Genomic DNA, 27429 nt, shown 5'->3' on the forward strand with positions numbered 1-27429 from the left:
CTGAGTAAAAAAAAAAAAAAAAAAAAAAAAAATTCGCTCCCTGGAAACTACGTCAGTAAATAATGGGCAGGAGGGCAAACTGGCGCTAAAATCACAAGAAAGATGCAGACGGTCAAAACACAGGCGTTAGTGGTGCAGACACCGCTGAAAACGAAACCCCGTCATATTCTGAAGTTGAACTCGAAGGAAATGAAGTGAACCCCTGGCCATATGTATGCTCTATTATGCAGTGTAAGCTGTACTTGCTTAGGAAGACCAAACTAGCAGCTTATAAAATCTCGACAAGACATCAACCCTTCGCAAGAATGTAGAGGTAAGCTAAATAATTGCATCGTTGCATTGGTGGTTAAAATGAAGCTTTGACATTTTAGCAAGAGGTTTTGCACAAATTAGCCAAAAAGACAGTGGTGAGGAGTGTGCTATATATATCATCTGCGATAATATCATATTTTTTGTTTTAATGATGTGCGCGCTTATAGTGCGTTCTTTCACTGTGTGATTCAGTCTCCTAAAATGCATTTAGAATCATAGGCGCCGATACCGTGGAGCACCCACGGAAAATACCGAGCACCCACGGAAAATGAGCACCCACGTGTGCCAGTGCCAGACTGCCAGTAGGCTACATTTATTTAAAATTAAACATTGCAGTTGGCGCTATGAAGCGTCTGCCACACTGTGATTGGTTATGTTGTTGTCAGTGACAGTGACATAACCAGTCGCATGCATGTTCCATATCCTATCCACCAATCACAGCGTTTCTGAAAACGTCCCATCCCCCACTATACAGTGCCGTGCGAGTATGTAATCATTTAATGCTTTCCGTAATCACTAATCATTAATCAGACTAAAATGGACAGATTTGTTATAAAAAAAGCCAAACCTATTAATATTGATATATCGACATTATTTTACTGGATCTAGTGGCTTTGGCTTTTTGTGAATAAACGTCCAGTATTTTTTCTCTTTCAAAGTTTTGTCTGTCATGTTCAACCACCTCATTTCATACCCAGCAGTACGTTAATATGTAAATGTTACGGTACATTCCCTAGACTCCTTAAAGTTCGTAACAGGGTTTAAATGGGAACATTTTTCTGCTCAAGTATAGGCCTATATACGGTTTAAAAGAGGAAAAACTAATGGACACAAAAGTAGCCTACTTTTGGACAGAATACAAGTTCTTTGTTAAATACATAAAATAAAAAAATATTTTTTTAGCCTATATGAATAATGGATTCGAAACCTCAAAGAAAAGCCATGCCACTATCAAAAGAAACCTCGAAACATAAATGAGGTAGACATTCCCAGAAACTCATTATTTTAGTCGCAACAATCGGTTAATGGAAACGCTGTCCTTTCGCAATAGTCTTTTAATCAATATTTACAAAACATTAATTTCCCAAGAAGCTGAACGCATTAGCGGTTACGTGTCAGTTAAACTTTTCATCTCCAATCCTGTTTGTATTTTTGAGAAGTGACGCTGTTGTGTGTGTTTGTATCGGCCGCTGTCCATTAGCCTAAGGTTCTGAAATGCAATATTTTTTTAATAGCCTAGTCTATTTTTTTATTTTTTAAATGGCTTGCGCCCTTGAGCACCCACGGAGAAAAACATAAATCGGCGCCTATGTTTAGAATGATCACAAAATTGAAGATATAGGGGCAGAAAATTCACATATTTATATAATTTCATACATTAAATCAAAATCACACAAAGAATGCCGTCTTTTCCTCCAAAAATCATCATGAATATATACATACATACATATATATATATAACAGTTCAGTAAACAAGTTAATTAAGAGACTTGCGTTTTAGACACCATATTGCCTTTTTTAGCTCTATTTCTAAAACAGAAAATAATTCCAAACACAGCCACCAAAGCACAGTTTTGCGTCTCTGAGCAACGTGACAGTGTTTCGTTCCTGAATGAATCAACCGTTTAAATGATTCGGTTCAATCGCAATGACTCACTTATTAACAGTGACTTGCTGACACATACTGGCCATTTTAATTTCACATTTAAAGTATCTTTTGTTTTTTTTAAATAATTAATTTCTTATAATTTCAAATGAGTATTCAACATTTTATGTTTTGTATGTCAAAACATTATTCATGCATTTGTAACTGCAGGTTAAATGCATTCTTGTCCTGCACTAGTGTAATACATCTAAATGCCACTTCCAATGAATCTTCTGCATTTCCTCTGCATTAAAAGATGAGTTTGTTGATACTGATTTGCCTGGGAACAGCCCAAATGTTTTATTATTCTAAATAACTGATTCCTTTAATTAAAAACAACTAGTTTGAGATTAATAGACCTATCCCAGGTGTGTCAAACTCAGTTCCTGGAGGGCCGTAGCCCTGCAGAGTTTAGTTCTAACCCTGCTCCAGCACACATATCATGTAGTTTTCAAATAAACCTAAATGATTAGATTAGCTGGATCAGGTGTGTTTAATTAGGGTTATATCTAAACTGTGCAGGACTGTGGCCCTCCAGGAACTGAGTTTGACACCCTTGGCCTGTCCCATTTTTGACTCCCTCCCACTCCACTTTTGACTCCCTGTTAAAATGTAACTAAGTAATTTTTACTCTGAGTAAATTTTAAATGAGCTACTTTTTACTTTTACTTGAGTTGATTTTTAGACTGGTACTTTTACTTGTACTTAAGTAAAATTTCATTAATGTAATGGTACTTTTACTTGAGTAGAATATTTTTGTACTCTTTCCACCTCTGCCATATTCTAATTTGTTGAGATAGTGAAAAGGTGAGTTTTTGTTAAATGTGAGGCAAAATCATCAAATTTAAAAGAACCAAAGACTTAAACTACTTCAGTCTGTGTGCACTGAATTTATTTAATACATTCTAATTTATTGAGATGCACCTGTAGTTATTGTAGTTAAAAAATGTGGAGTTTAATCAGACTAAGGTGGTGGACCAGAAAACACTGCTTTAAGCTATACCTTGTCCTTAATACAGTATGTGTTTCCTGAAAGGTTCTTAGTTAAGTATACCTTATGTAAGTTGGCATTTTAGCACTTCTTACCCAATTGTCCTGTATTTAATAAGGTTTCTTTTTTAAATGCCTAAAATAAGGTACCGGGTAAACACTAGCTCAAGGTATTTCCATGTTTTATGGTAATACACCCATATAGTTTGCCTTGAAAAGGGTGGTTGCTAACAAGTTAAATGTGACTATAAAGGTTCTCTGGGATTATTAAACACCATCACACTAAACTGGAAAACTCATATACTCATTAGTCTCACAATCACACTTTGTTTATTATCATGCTTTAGCAAACTCAAACTTTCAAAATGTATTTTAAATAAAGACTGAATGAGTTTTCAGAAGAGGAATGCTGGTGACGTTGAGGTGTAGTTTCTTTAATATCCTACGTTGAGCTTTTTACTCCTGGCGATTATATTTACTTAGGGTTTATCATGATGATCAAAATTTGTAAGGACAACAAACCTTCAATCATCGCAGAGCTTATTTTCAGCAATAACCCAAAATCTGATGGAAAAATCCATCTATAATGGTGTGCAGAAACTAAAGCATTATCCATTTTGTTGCAGTTTACTGACAAATATATAAATAGTAAAAGACTATAGAAAAGTCCTTAAGCTGTGGGCTGACTATAGCATCACTCTCATTAGAAACTGAGGAAAATCAGCTTTAGCCATCTGAGTGACAGCACGTATTTCTAGACAGTTTCAATGTAGGCTCAAGGACAGGTTCAGAGTGACATTTAAAGGTACGGAGGGCATAATGAAAATCAACAAGACTTGACTGAACTGTAAATATGAATGAATATACAGCATCCAGTGTGATAAATATGCATCTTATCATAATATGAGGTTTATTGTATCAACTAGATTAACTTTCATGCTTAAATAGAAATGTAATTCATAAAAATATGAAACGATGTATAATATTTATTTTTTTTGTGGTGAAATGTATAGGGTTCATGGCAAGGTTTTATATATATATATATATATATATATATATATATATATATATATATATATATATATATATATACACACATACACACAGTCAGTTGACTGACAGTCTGATGCTTTTGAAACATTAAAATGGCATGATGCTGGAATTCTGAGTTTGATCTAATGCAATGACATTCATAAGTGTGGCTTAAGTGTCAATATACTTTGGAACCACTCTATATCTGATGTATTACACTGACAGATAAGTGCAAACAGATGGATTTTGGGATTCTTGTAGTGTACGGGCTACGTGATTGGATTTTGAGGGGACTCAAATGGGGGCTCAGCCCCACTGCCTTTGCTTTGAAACCGAGATCTTGACTGGCAGGCTGACATGCTGTTGTCACAATAGGACTGCTTTTATGTGGTGCTACAACTGAAATTCCCTTAGGAAAAACTAAAGAGGTACTATGTTGCTGATCTTACAATGATTTGCAGAGGCAAAACTACTGTACCTAGCAGTCTGTGATGCAGTGTGAAGTATATCATTCATTTGATCTTGTGTATAACTGCAGTACATTCATGAATACATCGAACCTAGTTAACAATTTTTCTTTTTTTTTTGGTTGTGGTAATATACAAAAATGCTAATGAAGCATTCAGATCATTGGTGAGTAGACAAAATGCAAAAATCATATTGTCAAAAAATCACACACACACACACACACACACACACACACACATGCTGGTATTGATGGTTTTTATACTGTACAGACTATATTTTCTATAGCCCTACAACAACCCTACATGTAACCTACCCCTCACAGAAAACGTTCAGCATTTTTACAATCTCAAAAAATCTAATTATGTATGATTTATAATTTTTTGTACCCATGAGGACCTCAATTTAGGTCCCCCACGGTGACACAAGTCCCAATGAGTTGGTGTGTGTATTCGGGTTTTAATTCCCCACCAGTATAGAAAAACTTGCACACACACAGACACACACACGCTCATACACACTGTATAATATAATAATAATAATAATAATAATAATAATAATACTGCATCAGTGTAAAGTATATAATTAATTTCATTTATTATTATTATTATCATTATTATTGTTGTCATCAATCAATCAACTCATGATTATAAATAGGGTATATGTTATGTCAGCTTTACATATAGAGAATGGTTTACATATTCTTTTTCAGGTCTACGGTGTGTGGATTCATTGCTAATATCGTGCACTTAAAGTGCTGCTTGTTTTTACATAATGGAAAAGGTCTAACAGGCAAATACATATTCTATAACTGTCATTGTGAAAGACCGAGACCAACTGGACATTGGAGTTAGTTTGACTTGAGCAGTCAGGGGGAAAATGTTTCCTTTGTATATTCTGCTCATTTTGTTCATTCCTAATAAACCCTGCTATACACAGACACTTTAAATACGGCTAGAGGGAGAGAGTGTCAGAAATAGCAATATAAAAGACAAAACCTGAATTGCTTCATCCAGAAATATGAATCATGTCATCATTTACTTACCCTCACTCAGTTTCAAACCTGTAAGACTTTCTTTTGACTGTGAAACACAGCAGTTTTAACAATGTTCACGTTTATCTTTTCCATACACTGAAAGCAGGCAGTGGCCAGGGGCTGAACGCTCCAAAAAACACAAAAAAGCACCAAACCGGCATGAAAGTATCAAGTAAATGCTGCATATAACTAGTGCACTACATTCATGAAGTCATACAGTAATTATGTGAGCTGAACAGACCAACAGTGTGAAAATGTAGAAGTTAATTGCAGTTCTCAAATCACCTTCACACTCCTTTTGTGTTCTACAGCAGAAAATCATATGGGTTTGGAATGATGTGAGAGTGAGTAAATATTGTCAGGATTATTCATGTATTCAATTACGATTGATTTGATTCACACTCATGAAGCCATAGCAGTATCCCTGTATGCAGCTAGTCTTGTTCACTTTGATCCCGAGAAGAGCTAAAGGATTCAACACCCAGTCCATGTCCACCTCATGCTTCCCACTGTGAAAAGGCTGATGGCATGTACAGTGATCTTTACTTATCATCAACCCGTACCTTTGTAAACTAACATTCTAGACCCTGACGTTCAGTTTCTACAGTCATGAACATGCTCGGCTCAATTCCACAATTTTCCCTTTGGGATCTGAGTCATTCCTAGAATATGGTACATTTTTATAACCCTGTAACATTTGTTTTAAAATACTGGAAAGAAAATTAAAGTCAAATTCACAATGATCATATCATATGGAAATCATGTCAGATATTGTTATCATATCACAATTAAGCATGAAGATATTGCATTCTTGCTGTGTCCAGGGTACACTTTTTAAACAATTAAAGTTCATGAATTCACCACAGTTTCCTAGTCATTCATGATAACTGGATACATTTGGATACAGGTGTTTGTAAATACATTTATAAATATCTCACAAAAAATAAAAAATTTTTTTTAAAAACATATATTTTTTTTAATACTGAAATAATTTAGAGAATAATTGGGAAAAAATGCTATAAAAATTTTCATGATCTTTCCATGACTGATATTGATGCTCCTTATTCAATTACTGTATATATATATATATATATATATATATATATATATATATATATATATATATATATATATATATATATGTTATGTACGTATGTATAATAATAATAATAATATAATTAGATTTTTATATTTTTATTTACTGTTGTTTGACATTCATTTATTAATTCATTCCCAAAATAATGAGATTTTTTTTCTCCTAACATTTCATTTGTATTAATTTGTTTTTTAGTTAATATATGTATGTATGCATAATTTCCTGATGTTTGAAATTCAATTTTATGAATTTTTAACTGTTGCTCATTATCAAGGAATTTGTTCATCTGCATGCATATTTCATCTAAAATTATGATACTTTTTAAATTTCTTAATGTTTGACCATTTTCTTGACAATCATGTTATCAAAAATTATACCTTTTTTTGAGTGATTTTCCAAGCATTCAGGCATTCATTCATTCATATATAACGTTGTATTGTTGATGTTGTCATTATTACCTTGATTACCAAGTTGAAATGCTGGTACTGTTCCCTGTTGATGGGCTTCAGGAGCTGGAGCTCAGCTGTGGTCTGATTCAAGGAGAAATACACTGCATATGACACAGGTTTCCCTACAAAAACAGAAGGTTGAGGAATAAATAAAGGAACACATAAGATGAAGGACTTGTATTCAAAAGTTCAGCATTGAACATAATAACTCACCAGGAGGGCACCATGATTTTGAGGCATACACTGTAGCGTATTTGTTTTCATAACCATACTTCAAACAGAAAGGCAAATTAAAACCACTAATGCACTTCCTCTATAAATAGAAGTGCTTGGTTGATAGTTACAAGCATGAGGCTGTTGTCATATTGAGCAACACGGCTGTGGCCTACAATATGTTCTGACATATCCCTGACTGGAGGTCAAACCATTCCGGCGGTGCACTTTAGTTCCTCGTCTCAGGTCATGAGCGGTGGGTTCCCTGAGCCTGCTGCTCTGCTTCCAGGTTTCATCTCAGGTAGGCGCACCTTGCCCATGGCATAAATGCATTTAACTCCTGCTGTATTTCTGACCCGCTGCCCCACTCTGCCTCTCCTGGAATACCACTGTTTCCTGCACAGTGAGGACTTGTATGCCAGTAGCGACTCAATATTGAGTACAGAGAACCTGACAAAGACTTACCGATGAGAATCGAGTACAGGATTCCTGGGCGTTCTGATGGAGGTTGGATGTTTCGGTCTTGATCCACAGCTTGAATGGGAGGAGTCACGTTGACAGGATTTATGCGGCTCTGGAAAGGAGACACAGAGAAGATTCTTACGTCATTTACACTGGAAGAGAGAAGAAAAAAAAAAAAAACTTTCTAAAAAGGTTCACTTGGCATTCATGTTGATTTTGAAAAACTTGAAAACCAAGAAATGATGTAAGTGTAATGACTCTGATAAACATCAAGTAAAAATTTACTGAAATGGTTCCCTTAAACGTTGAATAAATGTGAGTGTAAACATTATTTAAATGTAAATATTTTCCTTTATATATATTCTTTTTAAGTTTAAAAGTATTATTATTGTTGTTATGTTTTATTTATTTTACAAATAATGTTATTTATTTGTAAGACCTCTCTCTCTCTCTCTCTCTCTACACACACACACACACACACACACACACACATATATATATATATATATATATATATATATATATATTCATACCCATGTACACTCACCTAAAGGATTATTAGGAACGCCTGTTCAATTTCTCATTAATGCAATTATCTAATCAACCAATCACATGACAGTTGCTTTAATGCATTTAGGGGTGTGGTCCTGGTCAAGACAATCTCCTGAACTCCAAACTGAATGTCAGAATGGGAAAGAAAGGTGATTTAACCTGTTAGCCAGCACCCCCCATTATGGGACTCACAGCTGAAAGTGCTCTACCTAACTTATAATTGTAACGGTTTCCTACTTCAGTGGGTTACAAACATAATTTTGGTGTCTTTGGAAAGAAGACTTTTTGGGCTTTACTTTTTATTAACCAGGTTTGATAATACTCAAAAATATTAAAAGTTAGACACTGAAGTGCCTTGACATTTTTTTATTTACTTTTTTTATTTGATATAAAAATACATGAAATGAGTCCTGGAGGAATCTAGAAAAGTAATGGGTTGAAAGCCACATGTCTCATGAGTTCCTATTTCAAATCTGAATAAGACAAATATTTTTCTGAGACTATGTCTAGACCCCCCACCCCTCAAATATAAGAAAATATATTTCCCAATAGTATTGAAGGCTTCTACAAACCATTTAGTCAGTAAACATACCACTCAATAGTTTTTTTTTTCAATTATAAAACACTAGACAGAAACTTAGACATCATATAAGTGGTTTATTTGAGCACTAGAAAAATACAATAAGAATAATTTGAGTAAGAAAAATAAGAATAAGAAAAATAAAAAAAGATTTAACTTTGTTTGCCAATTACAGAAAATCCTGAGATTGCTAGAAATGCAGCATTTACAATGAATTATGATGCAAATAAGTGCTGATGGCCACTTATACAGATGGTGATAACACAAATGTGCCATAGAGTCAATAATCCACTCTCTCTATTCATATAGACGCGTTCACTTTGATAGCAGTGATCATACAGTAAAAGCGAGCTGATTTGGGCTGATTTGCACTCAAACAGATGGTAATCATGCAGATACATTCACATTCAACATAAAACACACTCTCACATATATAAAAACTGTTGAAAAATAAAAGAAACAAAGAAAAAGGCGATCGCTATAAGTTCCGCCTCCATCAGCTGACAGGTGCGTCAGAGCGCGTCACGAGGGAGCGCCAAAATTCAAATATACTATCTTTTGCCTATCTTTCATTCATTCTTTTTCCGGTGGATCATCTCATTCTGTTTGTGACACTGTACGCTGCAAAACCATGCCGTTTTTTTACTACAAAGAAGCAGTTTCCGTTATTCCATAACGGGCGAAAACAGTTCTGTCGCTGAAGAACTGAAACGTTAACAAAGGAATTATGATCCATATTACAACCTTGCTTCGTTGGACTAAACGTGCTTCATGAGATGTCGTTCAGTGGACCCTTACCTTTCTAACTAAACCGGGATTTACAGCTGTGGATGTGTTTATGACTCGTTATTACGACGGATCTGGTATGTATAGTTGTTTCTAATGTTCATGTTTTTTTTATGTATACTGCTTACACAAATGTAGCAAATACAGTCTTTATTAGCTTTCCATTGAAAAACAGCTATCCTATCAATATGGGCCAACATTTTTAAAGATTGCTTTCAGCACCTTGTTGAATCAGTGCCACATAGAATTAAGGCAGTTCTGAAGGCGAAAGGGGGTCAAACAAAGTATTAGTATGGAGTTCCTAATAATCCTTTAGGTGAGTGTATGCTTTACTGCTTTTTTTTCTTCATAAAATAAAAATTAAATACATATTAATTTTCTAAAATAAAAAAAGAAATAAAAAAATATATAAAATTATTAATAAATAAAACAATTATACTAAAACATTATCTTTTCAAGAATTTCATCCCTTTAATGCCCTCCACCCACGTCTAATCAGGACAAATGACATCTAAGACTTTTTTTTATTATTTTTTTATCATCACACCATAGAATATAGGTGCAGTTAATAAATCTGCACACAAGCATCACGCCAGTGACCATGTTATGTTTCCATTAATAATAAACAAAAGATACAAGTATTTATACACTTATGACACAAAACATTAAGACATTGTGCAATTTTTACTAGACAAAAAATAAATATGACACAAAATAAGCAATAATGACACTGTATTCCTCTGTCATGGCCATAGTCACCATAATATTGCCAGTCAGTAAATATGCACATCTATAATTCAAACCACCTCTGGAAAATGACAGTGTTACAGTGAGTGGCGTGGGTGAACTCAGAGACGCCTTGGTGAAAATAAAGCTGCCAGGAAAAAAAAACTGCTCTGCAAGTCAGCAAAGAGCAAGGAGAAAATAATTCTCAAGATAGCTGTGCCAAAACTCTGTTCTGGAAGAGCATTTGTCCATTTGGGAGGCAGGATCTTGAGACAAACAAACATTGACGAGCAAAATGCCTGACACAAGCTTAAAGTTGCCACCAAAAAGGAGAAACTTGAGATATTTTCGTTCTTTTTTTTTTCTTTTTTTTTACAGTGACGTAAAAACGAAAAGAAAAAAAAATAGCTTGAGGACAAGGTTCTGTGCCTTGATTGTTGATTGGATGTTGAGGTGTGGGAGTGGCACAGGGAAGGCAGATTAACGCAATCTTGCAATATGTGGAGATTTAGCAGACTAAATGATTAGAGAAGTCCTACTAGTGTCACCAGAGAGAAGTCTTTAATTTTCACTGAAAGATTCAGTTATGACATTCTGATTAATCATTATACACTATGGAAGTCAATGGCTGCCGTCAACAGTTTGAAATATCTTTTTGTGTGTTTTCAACAGCTGAAAGAAATTCAGACAGGTCTTTAACGGGCCAATGTGACACCAAACCCCCTCATGGAAGAAGAAAGCCGTTATGTTTACAACTGTGACAATTAGGGATGTCAACGATTAATCGATGATAAGAGATGCAATCGATTAAAGCTATCGATGGTCGCTTAACCTATGTAATGTTGGGCTGCGTGCGGCTCATGCGCAAAACACATGCGAACAGCTGTGAGTGACGGTGACTGTATATAAATGCATCATCATTCATAATTAACAAATTAGGCTTTTAATGTGATTTAAACTTTAAAAGTACATTAAAATAGAAACAACACAAAAGTTCTTCATCATGGAAAGCAATAGAAAAGTAGTAACTAAGTAATTTCACCAGACAATTATTTCATACCGTGCACTTTGCAGGGATATGGGGTACAGGACAGATAGACTATTCATTCCTACAACTTGTTAATTCGTTCCTACGACTTATTAATTTGTGGCAACTGTTCATGTTTCATTCATTTTGTTCCTTAAATAACTCATGATTAAACTGAATTGAGGGAACAAATGAATAAATTGAACGAATTCTTAATTCATGAAAAAATGGGACGCTTTAAGGAATCGTGAAAAAGGAGATGCTTTAAAGAAAAAAAAAAATAGCCTATGTAAGTAATAGGCCTAAATTAAAAATGACAGTTTGCTTTCATAAAAAACAATAAAAAATAAATAAATAAAACTAAACACATCTGACTTAAATATTTAAGATAACGGATTTAAAAAGAAGTGTGTCACGGCACTCCACAAACAGGTTTTTATTTTACAAATATCCTGTTTTTTATTGTGAGTGTGCACAAATAAAAGTAAACACTTTTGCGAATTATATCTTCCTTCAAAAAGTTTATTTTTATTTTTATTTTTTTTATGTCTCAGCAGTTCGATCGCGCCTTTGCCTCATGTGCCTTAATTTTATTTTAAATGCCATAATGTCAGTTGAAAACATTGCAATTGTGTTTTAAAATACAACAACAAGCACCAGGAAACCATTTAAAGAGGCGTGTTCAGCGGTCAGTAAAACGATCTCAAATCTATGGCACGCTCTCTTCATTTTATCAAAATGATCATAATCACATCCATTCATTTTATAATCATGCTACTAGCATTTAATGCAAACTAAACCCCCTTTAATTCGGGTGAGGGAGCAAATTTCTTTTTTTTAGTGTGTTTTACACATCCTGCCACAACAGTGACTGTACCGCTGCAATAGACGCATTTTGCAGCATTAAGGTTAAAGATCATGGAAATTATCAAAGATTTACATCCCTAGTGACAATGATCGCTTAAACGCAGCGGTTTAAAGAGGACAAGACTGCACCACTGTCCAAAAATGCTGACTAAGACTAAATTAACATGCATTTTTGTTGACGAAAAAAGACGAGACGAAAATATTTTGTATAAAATAAAAAAAATATAAAATCTCTCTTCATTTTTGTCTACAATCATCTCTGCTTTTTCATCAGCTGTTATATCTTTAAAATATTCAGAACGAGTTTGCGGCTTCGCGCTGTTGCCCAAGTTACAGGTCTCATACTCCTGTTGCTGCCAGCCTGTGGCTACAACACCAAACTACTGAACACACAACACCCAAAGCGAACACGAGTGACGACAACATGCTAGGTCAAAGGAAGAGGCTCGATATTTGTGTGTTATAGTTAGCAGCGGTCTGTTATCAAGAAATAAGATAGTGTGTGCGTAGAAAGAATTAGTCCACACGCCACTAAAAAAAAATAAAATAAAAATCCTGAGTGCAAGTCCCCTGTCTAGGCAGGCCTTTTGTGTTAAATTATATTTCCTGTCGCTGCGCAGGCTCTTTTATTGCACATGACAGTTTATGTCCCCATGACCGGTCTTTGCATTAAGATTAAAAGCAGTATCAATAAAGTAAAAAAAAATGTGATCAGGTTAATCATTTGTGAATGTGTCTCCTAAATCAGAAATTGAAAACCAGACACGTTTGACATTTGCATTCAACAAAAATCATTCAACAAGTGTATTTTGTCAGGTAATTATGACATTTAACCAATGTTTGAGATATGTGAAACACTTTTTTTACTGAAATGTTTATCAGTAATAATCTCAGTAATAATGTGTTATTTTTAAAAAAGACTACAATTTTTTGACTAAAACTAGACTAAAATGATGAGACTTTTAGTCGACTAAAACTTGACTAACCAGAAAAGATAAGTGAATGACTAAATATGATTAAAACTAACAAGGACATTTGGCACAAGACTAAGACTAAAATTAAAAATAGGTGACGAAATTAACACTACCATGGCGGATCAGGGGACTTGGGAGGCCATGATGTACCTGGGGACTCAGGAGGCCACGGTGGAGCAGGAGACTAGGGAGGGCATGGCAGAGCAGTCTCCGAGAAATACTTGGGAAATTTACGGGGCTGTATTCGGAGTCTGGAGCTTAAGGGTTTAATGAGGGTTTAATGAGGAACCGGGAGCCCTCCCTGGGCTTGACGGGGGATCATGAGGCGTGGTCTGGGCCAACACTGGAGCGAACTCTGGGGCCTGGGCTGACATTCGAGCAAACTCTGGGGCTGGAGTCGACACTGAAGCGAGCTCTGGATGAGCGGGCACTTGAGGGTGCTTTAGAAGGCGCATATGAGGAATGGGCACGGTAGGGCGCTCTGGAAGGTGCTTATGAGGAGTGGGCACTAGAGTGAGCTTTGGGGCTGGCAGACTTGCTGCATTAATGGTCATTAGGCTTGCCATATTAATGTTCATTGGGCTTGCCATATTAATGTTTGTTGGGCTTGGGTGAGCTGTGGACTGAAGTGGGCTTGACTTGGGGATTGGCGGCGGAGGGGTTCCAGATCGGGATCGGACACTTTCCAGACACCGTATGACGGTCTTCTTCCAGTCAAGGTCGGTGGTCTCTGGGAGCTCCATGGGATGATGGAACATCATCCCGATCCGGAACAGCATAGCAAGATTTTCCCCCTTGAGGGAGCTAGTGAGGGCGAGCGGCACAAATGCCCTCGCATAGATGACCGGGTCGCGGCTCACCTGAGTCATGGCGATAAACATCGCTTGTTCATCCATGGGTCCCGACGAGTAAAGGAAAACAAAAGATTTTTAAAACAAAACAAAAACTCCAAAAAAGCTGCGCCACTTACTGTTTCGGTCAGCTGTTCTGTCACACTACATGTCACACTACAGGACAAGACAATGGGAAGTTAAGACACAGCTGGGATCAAATTAATGCAAACAGGGAACACCTGGAAAGAACACAATAGGGACAGGAACACACAGAAAACATGGAAGAGTGTCTGACTTTTCTGTGATTTTTTTTCCCACCACACTCATAAAAAAAAAAAGGTTATTTATCGGTATCTATGGTTACATGAAGAACCTTTAACAGTTATGGAATTTTTCCATTCCAAAAAGGTAATTTGTAGTGGGAAAGGTTCTTTAGATTATTAAAATGTTCTTAAAACTAAAAAAAAAATAGTTCTGTCATGACAACTTTCGAAGGGATTGGCATGGTAATGTACATGACAATGTTAATGTATTTGGTCTTGGCGGAAAATATCTGCTAGGCTGCTGCTGCGGCATTACAGAGACTTGCTACTGCTAATACATCCACAACATGCTGCTATGAGCATGTAAGGAATATTGCTGCTGCAAATATAACACATAAAATAACCCCCATATATCATACATGAATCACCTCGTAGCAGATCTATACAGGATGAGCTGGAGAAGGTGGAGGGTTTCTGAAGCAAGCTGCAAGTGCTATGGTAAACCCTAGTCATATATTTGAATGCTGAGTAGCGAGCTCATTGGCTGCCGATACAAGAGGGAACCAATCAGCTGTGCCACGTGATAATGATGTCATTAGGTCAGACTGAGTTAGACTTATCGGACTGCACAATCTAGAGTTTCATGCCAGAACTCTGTATTTCTTTTATGAACTGTTTGTTGAAAGGTTCCTTGGGAAACCCAAAATCGTTATTATATGATATTATATATTGCTTTTGTTATTTTTAAGGGAACAGGTAAAAATCTAAATGTGGCAACTCGTTAGAAAACTAGTAGCACACATATTTTCAATATCTGCAAATGACAAACACCAAATTTAAGGAGAAAGATAATATTTCAAAGTTATTTTTTTCATTTCATCAGAACAGAACACAGTGCCCTGTCTCGGCTTTGCTGCATTAAAAAAAAAAAATAGTATCTGGACAAACAAATGCATGTATTCCTCCTAGACTTAATAAGCAGCGGCAGAAAATCAGCATGGTTAAGATTTATTTCTCATGGTTGCCCTGTAATTCCCAGCCCCTGTAATTATAATGCCTCTGACAGCAGTAAATCACAAGCTCATGGGGTCTTCGCTAGGTGTGATTATCCATAATACTCTCCCAGTCATCCATTATGCACACAAATGCTGCATGTGTATAGTCCTGGGAGAAAATACATAAGGGAAAATGACTTATTTACAGTAATATATTTGATATTACTTATGCAAGTCATCGTAAGCCAAAGTAGCTCACAATTCATTTGAATTTGTCCTTGAAAAAAAAGAAACTAGGCTGTAACGCAGATAGCTTTGATTTGTATTTGCTAGAGCAATGTTTGTTCGCGTGAACATGCATACCAATATTTTGAAATGCATGAAATTATTCAATCTAAAACACATACAACAGGCAAAATTGTATACTGTAGAGATTGGAACAAATCTCATAAGACATCTTCTAAAACCTTCCTCATTTGAATAGCAACATACGTTTTAGTAATTTCATTATGTTATTTTGTCATTTTTATTACTATTATTATTTAAAAAATGCTTTATTTGGCTTTAATTTATTAAAATTGTAATCATTTAGCAATTAGTACTTGTTTTATATTTCAGACATTGGCCAGACCTTTTTTTTTTTTAAGTTTTAAATGTAATATTTTTCAGCTTCATTTCCTTTAGATTTTAATATATTTAGTTATAATTAGTTTGTTGTTAAAACATATGTATTCATTAACAGAAACTTACAGTAGGACCACATCAAATACAGTATAAACAGGTAACTACAGTCATTCCTTTTTACTAATTTGCAAAAACTGAATTGAAAAAAAAATATTGTATTTGTTATTATAAATAGATAATTCTGGATCTGAATTCCAATTGGATGAGCCATGTTTTTATGGAAGCAAATGGGTAGCAATATTCAATTTGGGATGTAATATGCAAAATGACAATGCAATATGTAAAATGGCAATGCATTTCTGTATTTACATTTACATTTTTTCAATACATTTGTGCAACGTTTGGTGCAAAATGAAAATGAAAATTAAATTACATAATTTTCATTTGCCATTTCATACACCAGTTTTAATATGTAAAATGAATACTAATTTGAACGCTTTATAAGTTGCAACATGAAAATGAAAATGTATTACAGAAATGATTAGATATGTATAACATGTTCAAGTTAAAACTGTGGCAAAATTATCATTTAAATGCTATTTTTCTTAAATGCATTAACACTCACAGTCAAGACACTTACGATTGCATTTTCATTCAATGTACCGCAATGAATGTAGCAAAATTCAATGTGCACATTGAAAATGCATTCCGAGCCGATCACGTGTCCGCCCCCTCCCACCATGTCAATCACTGTGTGAACAAGGCGGGGCTTGCAGAAGGTCACAGACTTAAATCTCAAGAAGATGACTCAAGTGAGAGAACATGGACAAGACAGTTGGTCCGTGTACGTTTTGATCATTTCGGTTTATGGCTTCAATATTTCATTCGCACTTGTGGGCGGAGCTGAAACGCTGCTTTCATCTGATTGGTCGAATCGCTCCGCCTTCAGCTCTGTCTTTTCATTCTTTCAGGCAGAATAAGAGTCAGTACGAGTGCGGCACTGTAATGTCTGAAACCACCGCTCACTGTTAATTAGAATAATATTTGAATCAGATGTAGCTAATTTTTCAACTTTTAGATTATCATATATGTACAGTAAGTGGTCATTAAGTTTTTTTTGTTTTGTTTTTTCCCTAACCTGACAGAGGTTGACAGCCAGTAATATTAGTGATTGACAGCAAAACAATAACCCATGACGCAAGCTCTTATGTCACATATTTGTCAGTGACATGACAGGCAGCTCATTGTGGACTGCTGTTCACAACCGAACACACGCTAAACATTCAGTCATGACTTGGAAATTGCAGGTAGTCACTTTGGTTATAGAATGCGGTTTTCACTTGCTTTCATAACTGAACTTTATATGAACAGACCCATATTTAGCTCTTCAAACAGAACTTAAGTGTTGTTATGTCACCCAAAGGGCCATAATATACCTAAGTGAACGCTTCTCCCTATATGCAAGCTCATCCAACTGTTGGATGAAATATGTCACAATGCAATTCAAAATGTAATGCAATTCTCAGCGTTACCACAAGTGGTGTGACAGCGGGTTTTAATTAAGTTTTTGTTGTCACATCGACTAATGTTGTAGTGAAACAGTTTGACTTATAATCATACACATTCAGCGTTGGGGGTAATGCATTAAAAGTAACACAAGTTTTCAACCACAAGTTACATTGCAATTAACAATTAGTTACTATTTTTTACGGAGCAATGCAATTTTGTAATAAATTAATTTTAAAAGTAACTTTCCCTTACACTAGACACACTACTGTTCTAAATTTGGTGGGTTTGTAAGATTTTTGTAAGATTTCTGAAATAAGTCTCTTATGCTCAAAAACACTGCATTTATTTGATAAAAATAAAGTAAACTTTTAGGAAAAATTATTACAATTCAAATTAGCTGTTTTCTATTTTAATATATTTTAAAATGTAATTTATTCCTGAGATGGCATCCTTAAATGTTAAGCATCATTACTCCAGTCTTCAGTGTCAAATTCTTATATGATAATTTGATTAACAATAAAATATTAGTTTTTATCACCAATGTTGTGTTGCTTATTTATGAACCTTTGTTAACTGTGTTTCTGGCCCAAGTGTCCAGGGGGTGAGATGAGCTCAGCCCATATGGGGTCTTTGAACTCAGTCTTTCATTACAGTAATTAATGAGGAACGTGACTCATTACTGCCGTTTTATTAACCTCCCACCACGAGCTCCCAACAGTAGGCCGCTGAAGCAATAAACTGGCCAAATAACCAAATTAGAGTGTAAAAAAGTGTTTTCATCCTTATTCACTGCCCTTTAGATAAGACTGGCCTGACTCCAGGATGGTTTTCCACAGAGAGTCCACATGCACCATCTACTTCAATATAACACATTCAGACCCCCGCTGGGATAAAAAAGAACTTATTAAATCAGTTAAAAAACAATTAAAAAAATCTGTCTGTTGAGTGCAAAATAACATTTTACACAGTAAGGCTTTATTATTATTTATGATTAACTTATTAACTTTATCTTTATACATATAGATTTTTTTGTTCATTTACTATTAGTGTGTGTGTGTGTGTGTGCACAAAAACTTTTTATGAAACATAATAAAATGTTTATGTATGTTTATATATTTATAGATTATGTTCATTAATTATAATGTCTTGTATTTAATTTAATACGCAATATATGTGTATATTTATGTGTATATTATATTTCTAAATTATATTAATGTTGAAATATCCTGTTTAAATTCAGATAAAGTTAAATCAAAATATAATATAAATAAGATATTTGACAGACAGACAGACAGGTTACGCTTTACAATAAGGTATCATTTGTTAACATTAATGTATTAAAGGGATAGTTCACCCAAATAGCATAATCATGCCATTAATAACTTACCCTCATGTTGTTCCAATCTCACAACAGACCCGGAAGAGAAGACAATGCTGAATAAAGTTGTAGTTTTTGATATTTTTGGACCAAAATGTATTTTCGATGCTTCAAAAAATTCTAACTGACCCTCTGATGTCACATGGACTACTTTGATGATGTTTTTCTTACCTTTCTGGACATGGACAGTAAACCGTACAAACAGTTTCAATGGAGGGACTGAGAGCTCTCGGACTAAATCTAAAATATCTTAAACTGTGTTCCGAAGATAAACGGAGGTCTTATGGGTTTGGAACGACATGAGGGAGAGTTATTAATGACAATTTTGCTATTTGGGTTAACTAACAATACATGTATTACAATATTTATTAAGAATATTTATAAAGAATTTAATATAAAGAATTTAAAAAAAATTAAATTAAATTAAAAAAATAATGTTTTCAGCATTTAAAACTGCAGAACCCTCTGTGATGGTGATAGAGTGATGGATGCCATCAACACATGAAACACACATGGCAAAAGCAGAAGATTACCTAATCATCGCCATTACAGGATTTATGAAACAGCACCTGGACCACAACGAGCGCTGCTTTCTCACATCCTTTCAGCTGTGTGGTGAAATGAGGAAAAGCCATTACAGCAAACCCTGCATGTGTATGCTCAATAATCATCCATACGGTGGAACGGGAGAGGACTTCATACAACAGCCGTAGCTCAGCCAAATTGGCCAGTAGACTCTGAAAAAAGCTATTAATTTCTTCAGACCTGGATCCCCCTATGTGACATTTATACTCATTGGTTTCCCCAAAGGTATTTGACTCAGTAGCTGTAGTATCCATTTCAGATGTCATGCGCAGGGAAAAGATGGCAAACGCGAGGCGGTCACCACTTGAGGCTGGATTTTCTCGACCTTTCATGTTGTGTTAGGATTGGAGAGGCTCTCAGAAACTGAATAAAACACCTGTCAGACAAGATCAGTTTGTCTGGGTAAAAGTGTCTATACGCTCCTCGTACCTTCCACACCTGATTCTGCTGTGCAAGAAAGCAACAGATGTGTCTCTCTTCTGCTGATTTGCTGAGAGATATGTTGTCTCTTTAAGGAAAAAGCTTTTTCAAATAAAAAAAAAGAGACAGGATTGTGAGGATGCTGTAAATTTGAGGTTAGGTTTGTTTGCATTCATGTACATTGTAGGCAAGCTGTGTGATATGAAGGCACACTGCAAAAGCACTCTTGTTTTCCAGTAAAATACCTACACATCCTTTAAAAAAAGCATCTATAACTATTTATGAAACATCTTATTTATATCAAATTTTGCTTTAGCTTTATCTGAAATGAAACAGCATATTATATCATCATTTATAAATATATATCTAATATATACATATATGTGTATAATTTAAATTCAATATATGTATATGTATTATGTTTTCATGAAGTGTTTGTGTGCATATTTACACACACGCACACGCACACACACACTGAAATTATTATTTCATGCATATTTTGCTATACAAGACTATGATTAATTTAGAAATGTAATATATACATAAACAGACACACATATTTACATGTATACAAAATTAATATTTTTTATATAAAATAAATTATTAAATAAAACGCATTATTGTCATTATAAATAAATTATTAAATATTCTTATGAAAATTTAATTTGAAGATACAGCTAAATATGCATGAGGTATTTATTTATTCATTTAATTAATTTCAGTATATATTTATATTATATATCCAAATAATTATATTACATGTGGCCCTGGACCTCAAAACCACTCATAAGGCTAAATTTTTCTAAATTGAGATTCATGCATAATAATAAGCTTTCCACTGATGCATGGTTTGTTAGGATAGAGCAATATTTGGCTGAGATACAACAATTTGAAAATCTGGAATCTGAGGGTGCAAAAAAAAAAAAAACATTTGAATTATTGAGAAAATTGCCTTTAAAACTGTCCAAATGAAGTTCTTAGCAATGCATGTTACTAATCAAAAAAGTAAGATTTAATATATTTACAGTAGGAAATTTACTAAAAATATCTTCAAGGAACATGTTTACCGTATTTTTCGGACTATAAGTCACACCTGAGTATAAGTCGCATCAGTCCAAAAATACGTCATGATGAGGAAAAAAACAAAGAAGTCGCACTGGATTATAAGACACATTTATTTAGAACCAAGAACCAAGAGAAAACATTACCGTCTACAGCCACGAGAGGGCGCTATATGAAAACTGAACTGAGCTGAGCTGAACTGAGCAGCATCTATGGCAGCAAAGAGTGCCCTCTCGTGGCTGTAGACGGTAATGTTTTCTCTTGGTTCATTAGTCTTAGTTCATTTCTCTTGGTCCATGTCAAATTAATTTTGATAAATAAGTCGTACCTGACTATAAGTCGCAGGATTGTGGCATTAATCATACTTCAACTGGTCAGTAGCAGGGGGACCAATATACTACAGGAAGCATATCATGATATAGTACAGTAGGCAAATAGAAAAAAAGAGGAAACCACATAGGAGTGCAGACATGTTAAAACAAAGAGGCTACAGAGAGAGGGGGACACATGGAAGTGAAAAAAGGGGAGCTGTGGAGTGAACTGACCACCTGAGTAATGGCACACAGAGCAGAGTGCATCTTCTCTGACAGCTGATAAAGGTGGCTGAGCTTTAGAATACATAATCATTGGCCATGCACAACACAGCTCCTTGGATGCATCTGCTGGCCTGAAGTCAAACGGCTCCAAATTTTAGAGTTAACATGATATAGATCTCACTCTGGCTGTGCATGGATAGGGCAAATTGGCTGAAAGAGCTAAGGGGCTAATGTACTAACACTACCACATTGAACAAAAAGCTTTTTGTTTGCTTTTACTATGGTTGGTGAAAAGAAATTGAGATACAAAAGTTTTATGTTTTATGCAAGTTTTATATATATTTTTTTTCTATTCATTTCTTTTTTTTATTAGATAAAAGGTTCTGAGACTTTTTAAGCCTAATTAACAAATGAAAAGGTGTGAACGATAAGGAAATAACTCATGTCATTGTCATAAAACAGAATGCTTCTGCATTGGAAAGTTTTAAGGCTAAGTTTTATTTTAGATTTTTTACATTTTCTTCAGTATGCTGTTAACAAGCCATCTGTTTTACATTTAAATTAGAAACATTTCATCAATGAATCACTGTCACCTCTTGTGTTTGAAGTGTTAAACTAATTACCTGTGAATTATCTGCCTCATATTGCTTTTAGCTTTCCATGCTTTTAGCACTATTAACATACTTTGCAGACTGACATCTTGACTGTATAAACACTGGGATTTATAACAAAGAAAAAAGTACAGAAAATTGCTACATTTTTATCTGTGGAAGAAAAAGAAATAAATCTGAAACTCTTTAATGCAGCTTCTTTAATGTGTCCAAATCGAAGTCTTATGCAAATAACAACATGCAAAATACATTTCGTTATATTACATAAGGCTTATGACCCTGCAAATTCATTTTTCATGAACAACCTATTGCCGCTGCCATGATGGGTCCATACTTTAATTTGTTTACCTTTCAGATCTCATTTAAAATAATATAAAGGCTATAATCATATAAAAGCTATAAAAACAATATCAACTTAATCATTTGAATTCAAGTTCAGCATATGCTGTTGTTGTTTTCCTCACAATCTTTAACATCCATGGAACCTTTTCATTCATTTATAAATTCATTCATTCATTCATTCATTCATTTATTAAAAAAAAAAAATTATAGTGGAAAACATTCTTTAGATTATAAAAATGCTTATTTTAAGAGCTGTTCTATGGCATCGATGATAAAAAAAAATACTTTTTGGAACATTTCTAAGAACGCATCATTAAATATTTCTGTAGAAGATTTTCCCGAATAATGTCTATGCCTAACCCATGCACAGAAGAGAGGAAAGCATTGTGGCTTGATTGTGATTGTGGTTTTATCAGTTAAAATATTGTCAAAAGACAGTGTCTTTTCATTTTATAAAACCATAAAGCAGCATGAATGTAAAACAGACTGACTACAGGCATTTAAATCATTGGGGAAAAAAGGTGGATAGGAAAAGAAATTCCAATATTGGTTACTTGCGCTTGCTCTACTTGCAATAAAATTATGCTCCACTCATCATCTCAACTGTGATGCAGGGTGGAATGACTATATTGGTATAGTAAGGTTTTTTTTTTTCTCTCTGGTAGAAGCTTTCTATCATCAAGGAACAAATGAATTCCAGAGTGTACCAGAAAAGTGTACAGCTGAATATAAAATAACCTGTCTGTGATGTAAAACTTCAAAGCTGTGTCAAGCAACATGGCAATCATTCAATATAAAGAAGTATGCTGCCAACAGAGTGACTCAAACAGAGGAAATTTCCCGACATCAATCCTTCCCAACGCTGTTGCGGTACCGGAAGCAGATCAGACGAGCAAGATGTCCGAACAAATGTAAGGTTCAAAAATATCCATATGGGCTAGTGGTTATGGGTGTGCACAAATAGTTGAATGTTTGATATGTAACACTATGTGAATTTTACAAAGTTTTGCTTTGCTGGCCGTAAATTCAGGGAATCCATAATGAATCCTCAGCATGCAAACTAAAAGTCAATTATAACTAAATGCACTAGGTGGCGCTATGGAGTGTGTTAACAAGTTGATTGTATTTGATCACAGATTGTTGTCCTCTGCCTCCTGAAGTTTGGAATCACTTTGATCAAAATGATTATTACTAAATTATCTTACAAAATGGAATTACTTTTGATCAAATGTATCAGTCAAACTGAGTTATCATAATATCACCACCACAATGAGAAATCACATAAAATCCAAACACCAGTGGACAGAGGAAAGACAACTGTCCATCACTGCATTCACGACTGCAGGTAAGCGCAGCTGTGCCCCGAGTGAGCCGAGAAAAGAGCTGATCTGACAGCGCAATGATCTTGAGCCATATGCTTCCTTTAAGTGGTTTAAGAACAGAAATCACAAAGCGCTGTAAGAAACTTTGCCTATGCTCTTCTGTTCAGCACATCCTTAAGAGCATAGGTAGTTTGAGTGATGTGGAGAGACACAGAGGAGACTGTTGACAACGGAATTGTTAAATAAAGTCTAGGGGTGTAAGAAAATATTGATACACTTGAGTATCACGATATTTTGTTTGCCGATACTGTATCGATTCTCAAAAATGGAATATCAATATTAAAAATAAATAAATGAATCATGCAAGATTCATGGCAGTTGTTTCGTTACATCCCGACCGCTAGATAGCAGTCTTCATCTCTGAATGGTAGTTAGAGTAACAGGAAATACTAGCATTAGGGCATGCCACTAATGTTAGAATTAATATCACTATTCGCTTCTAGTAATGGAGGATGAAAGAATTGTCCTTGTTCCTGGTTCGGTGTACAAAGCTGAAGTGTGCCATCATTTGGGCTTTTGTGGTAACGTCCAACGCATCCCGTGTGAAGAGGGGGGCGTTGCTCGTGTCGCGGTTTTGGCAATTCCACGCAGAACATAAATACAAAAAGGAAAATCTGTGAAATCTAAGTGGAAAAGTTCCACTTAAATATACATTTACATACATACATACATACATATACATACATTTTATACTTATTGTACATTTAACTAAAGGATCCTGCAAGCACTTTAATTCCCAACACCTCACCCTTTACTCGTACTGCACAAAAATTGGTTCAACAACGTTGGATGTTACAGGGACTGATTTTTACAAATGCAGATCCCACTGTGTTCTGGTTAAATAATTTTAATTTACTTATTGCTAAGGTTGGCATATGGTGGTGTGTTCTTACAACATACAGAACTACCAAATTTTGCTATAAGTTTGATTGCATCATATAATATAATTGCTGTTAATATTGTTCATCGTCTGTTTGATTAGGTCTTTAATTGATTTTTTCGAACATATCTGCTATATGTATATAAAATGACAGTCACCATTGATAAGCGATTACTAAATATAGTAGAAAGTTAATTTTCTGTAAAGTTGCATTGCAACGATTTTTATTGTAAAAAGCTGTATACAGATAAACTTGAATTGAATTGTGCTCTTAAAGACAGCTTTCCTAAAATATATATCCTATTCCTAAAATAAGAAATATCCCAATAAATCGCCTTGCTGACAGTATCGCAATGTATCACAACATATTGTATCACAACCCCTGTATCATGATACGTATCACATCATCAGATTCTTGGCAATACACGGCCCTAATAAAGTAGTTATTTTTGTTTTATTTGTGTACAAAAGGTATTCTCGTCTCTTCATAACATTACGGTTGAACCAGTGATGGCAGATGGACTATTCTGACGATGCTTTTCATACTTTACTGGACCTTGACAGTGTAACTTATTAAGTAGTCTATTAGACAGTCTTAAGCCTCCTGGTTGTCATCCAAAATATCTTACATTGTGTTCCAAAAACAAACAAAGCATTTACGTATTTGGAACGACATGGGGGTAAGTGATTAATGGCAAAATGTTCATTTTGGGGTGGAGTAACCCTTTAATGTTAAAGCGACACTATGTGACTTTTGGCACTCTAGCGGTTAATAAATAGAACTGCACATATCCGTAGAAGAACATTCTAACCGGAGCTACTTCTCTAAGTGCGTAGTGCGTATGCAGTCTGTGTGTGTTACGTATGTGGTGCAGAAGCAGCACGGACTCATTGTGCTTTCACACAGGACGCGTTTGCAGTCCGCTACTGTTTAGTCCACAAACACAACATTTGTTCATTATTTGATTTCAAATCATGTTAAAAAAATAAATAAAATATTTTTCGACATTGTGACTCTTTTATCACAGAACAGTAACAATATTCCATAATCACAGACATTAGTTTAAACTCAATAAATATAAACAATGTATTATTCATGCATTTGACTTCTAGGTTTGTATAATAAGGTGCTCAAGCAAGCGCAACACATTTTAACTTAACATTGTAGCCTACTTTTCTTGTTAGGATATCACCAATATTTAAAATTAAAACACCACTGACAGAAACAGTCGACTCTTGTGCCTTTTGCATTTAAATCTTTATTACAAGCAATCCCACGGGTCTTAATGAACTTTGTTTTTCTGCTTCCATAAAACCATATTTTCTGCTTCCATAAAACATATATTATGTTGCCTTGTTTATCTAAAGGTGCTCTTTTTCTTGTTTTGAACCTAGCCAAAAACTCATGTGTTGCGTGTGAAACAAAGTAGGCTTTAATTAGTACACATTTATTGTGAAATGACTGCATTTCTTTGTCAATCCATGTTCATTTGTACCGCTAACAATGCGCGGTCACTTTAATTCAGCGATTGCAGCACAGCAAAAATAGACTCTGTACGTGAACGATCGCTGCACTGCTGCAGACGCACTGCTTCTGGAACGCACTGACGGACAGCAACCACGTGCAGTGTGAACGCTGGAATCCGTTAACATGGGTGTGTAAAAAAATACGCAATGCATACGCACTGCAGACGGAGTACCGTATTTTTCGGACTATAAGTCGCACCTTAGTATAAGTCGCATCAGTCAAAAAATACGTCATGACAAGGAAAAAAACATATATAAGTCACACTGGACTATAAGTCGCATTTATTTAGAACCAAGAACCAAGAGAAAACATTACCGTCTACAGCCGCGAGATGGCGCTCTATGCTGCTCATTGTAGACTACAGGAGCACTGAGCAGCATCTCTGGCAGCATAGAGCGCCCTCTGGCGGCTGTAGACGGTAATGTTTTCTCTTGGTTCATTTCTCTCGGTTCATGTCAAATTAATTTTGATAAATAAGTCGCACCTGACTATAAGTCGCAGGACCAGCCAATTCTCACTCACAAATTATCCCTTAATCATGTCATTTATCAATATTAAGCTTCACTTCACAAACTCATTTTTAGTGGTAATTAAAAAGTAATGGCAATATAACAGTGACTTGTTTGTATTGTTGTGGGCCAAAAGTTAGTTCTTATTCAGAACTGTGTCCATTTTTAAAACTACTGGAACCAGAAAGGTTCTTTTGGCATTTTTTATGGCAAGTGTTCATACAGCAAGACCCAAATTATCCAGTTCACCAAAATGAGCAAGTCACTTTAATGAATTGTATCAAATAAGTAAAAAAAAATCAGTTTAATGGGTCACTCAATGGAGCAATTCTTGGTTTATTCACTAAACTGCAACCAAAGACTCGTGTGAGCCATTTTTCAGATATCTGTCAAAAGAATCAGTCTCAAACTAATAAGTAAGTCTGTTTGAATCAGTTTCATTCCCACACCAAATAGGTTCTTGATTTATTTATTGATCCGCAAGTCATTATTTCTGACATGTCCAACTCAAAATGAGCCAAAACATTTCAAAACATGGCTCACGAGACTGAATAAGTGATATATGAAATATTTAAAGATTTAAAACAGGAATTGTCAAGTGGATTCAGAAATGAACCCATAATTTAAAAGATCATTATTGCTAGAAGCATGTGCTAAGCCATTTAGTCTGTCAAGTAATATAAAGTTGTTCTTCAAGACCAGAAATGCAAAACACAAGTCAGTCAAACTATAAACCAGTGGCAGTAAAATCTTCGGGCTG

At 35.0% G+C, this 27429-nt stretch overlaps 1 protein-coding gene across 3 annotated transcripts in view; it reads right to left on the bottom strand.

Annotated features, from left to right (window-relative positions):
• The window catches only part of LOC132121260 (protocadherin-15-like), a 224751-nt gene that overhangs the window by 127485 nt on the left and 69837 nt on the right, over positions 1-27429 (bottom strand). For all 3 annotated transcript variants that reach the window (XM_059530486.1, XM_059530485.1, XM_059530484.1), the window contains exons 10-11: positions 7704-7812; positions 7035-7147 (exon numbers count right to left, since the gene is read on the bottom strand). In XM_059530486.1, the coding sequence (XP_059386469.1) occupies positions 7035-7147; positions 7704-7812 (222 nt within the window). The remainder of the gene's footprint in view (positions 1-7034; positions 7148-7703; positions 7813-27429) is intronic.

This window comes from Carassius carassius, chromosome 39 (genome assembly GCF_963082965.1).
Source record: "Carassius carassius chromosome 39, fCarCar2.1, whole genome shotgun sequence".
In the NCBI taxonomy this organism is placed as follows: Eukaryota; Metazoa; Chordata; class Actinopteri; order Cypriniformes; family Cyprinidae; genus Carassius; species Carassius carassius.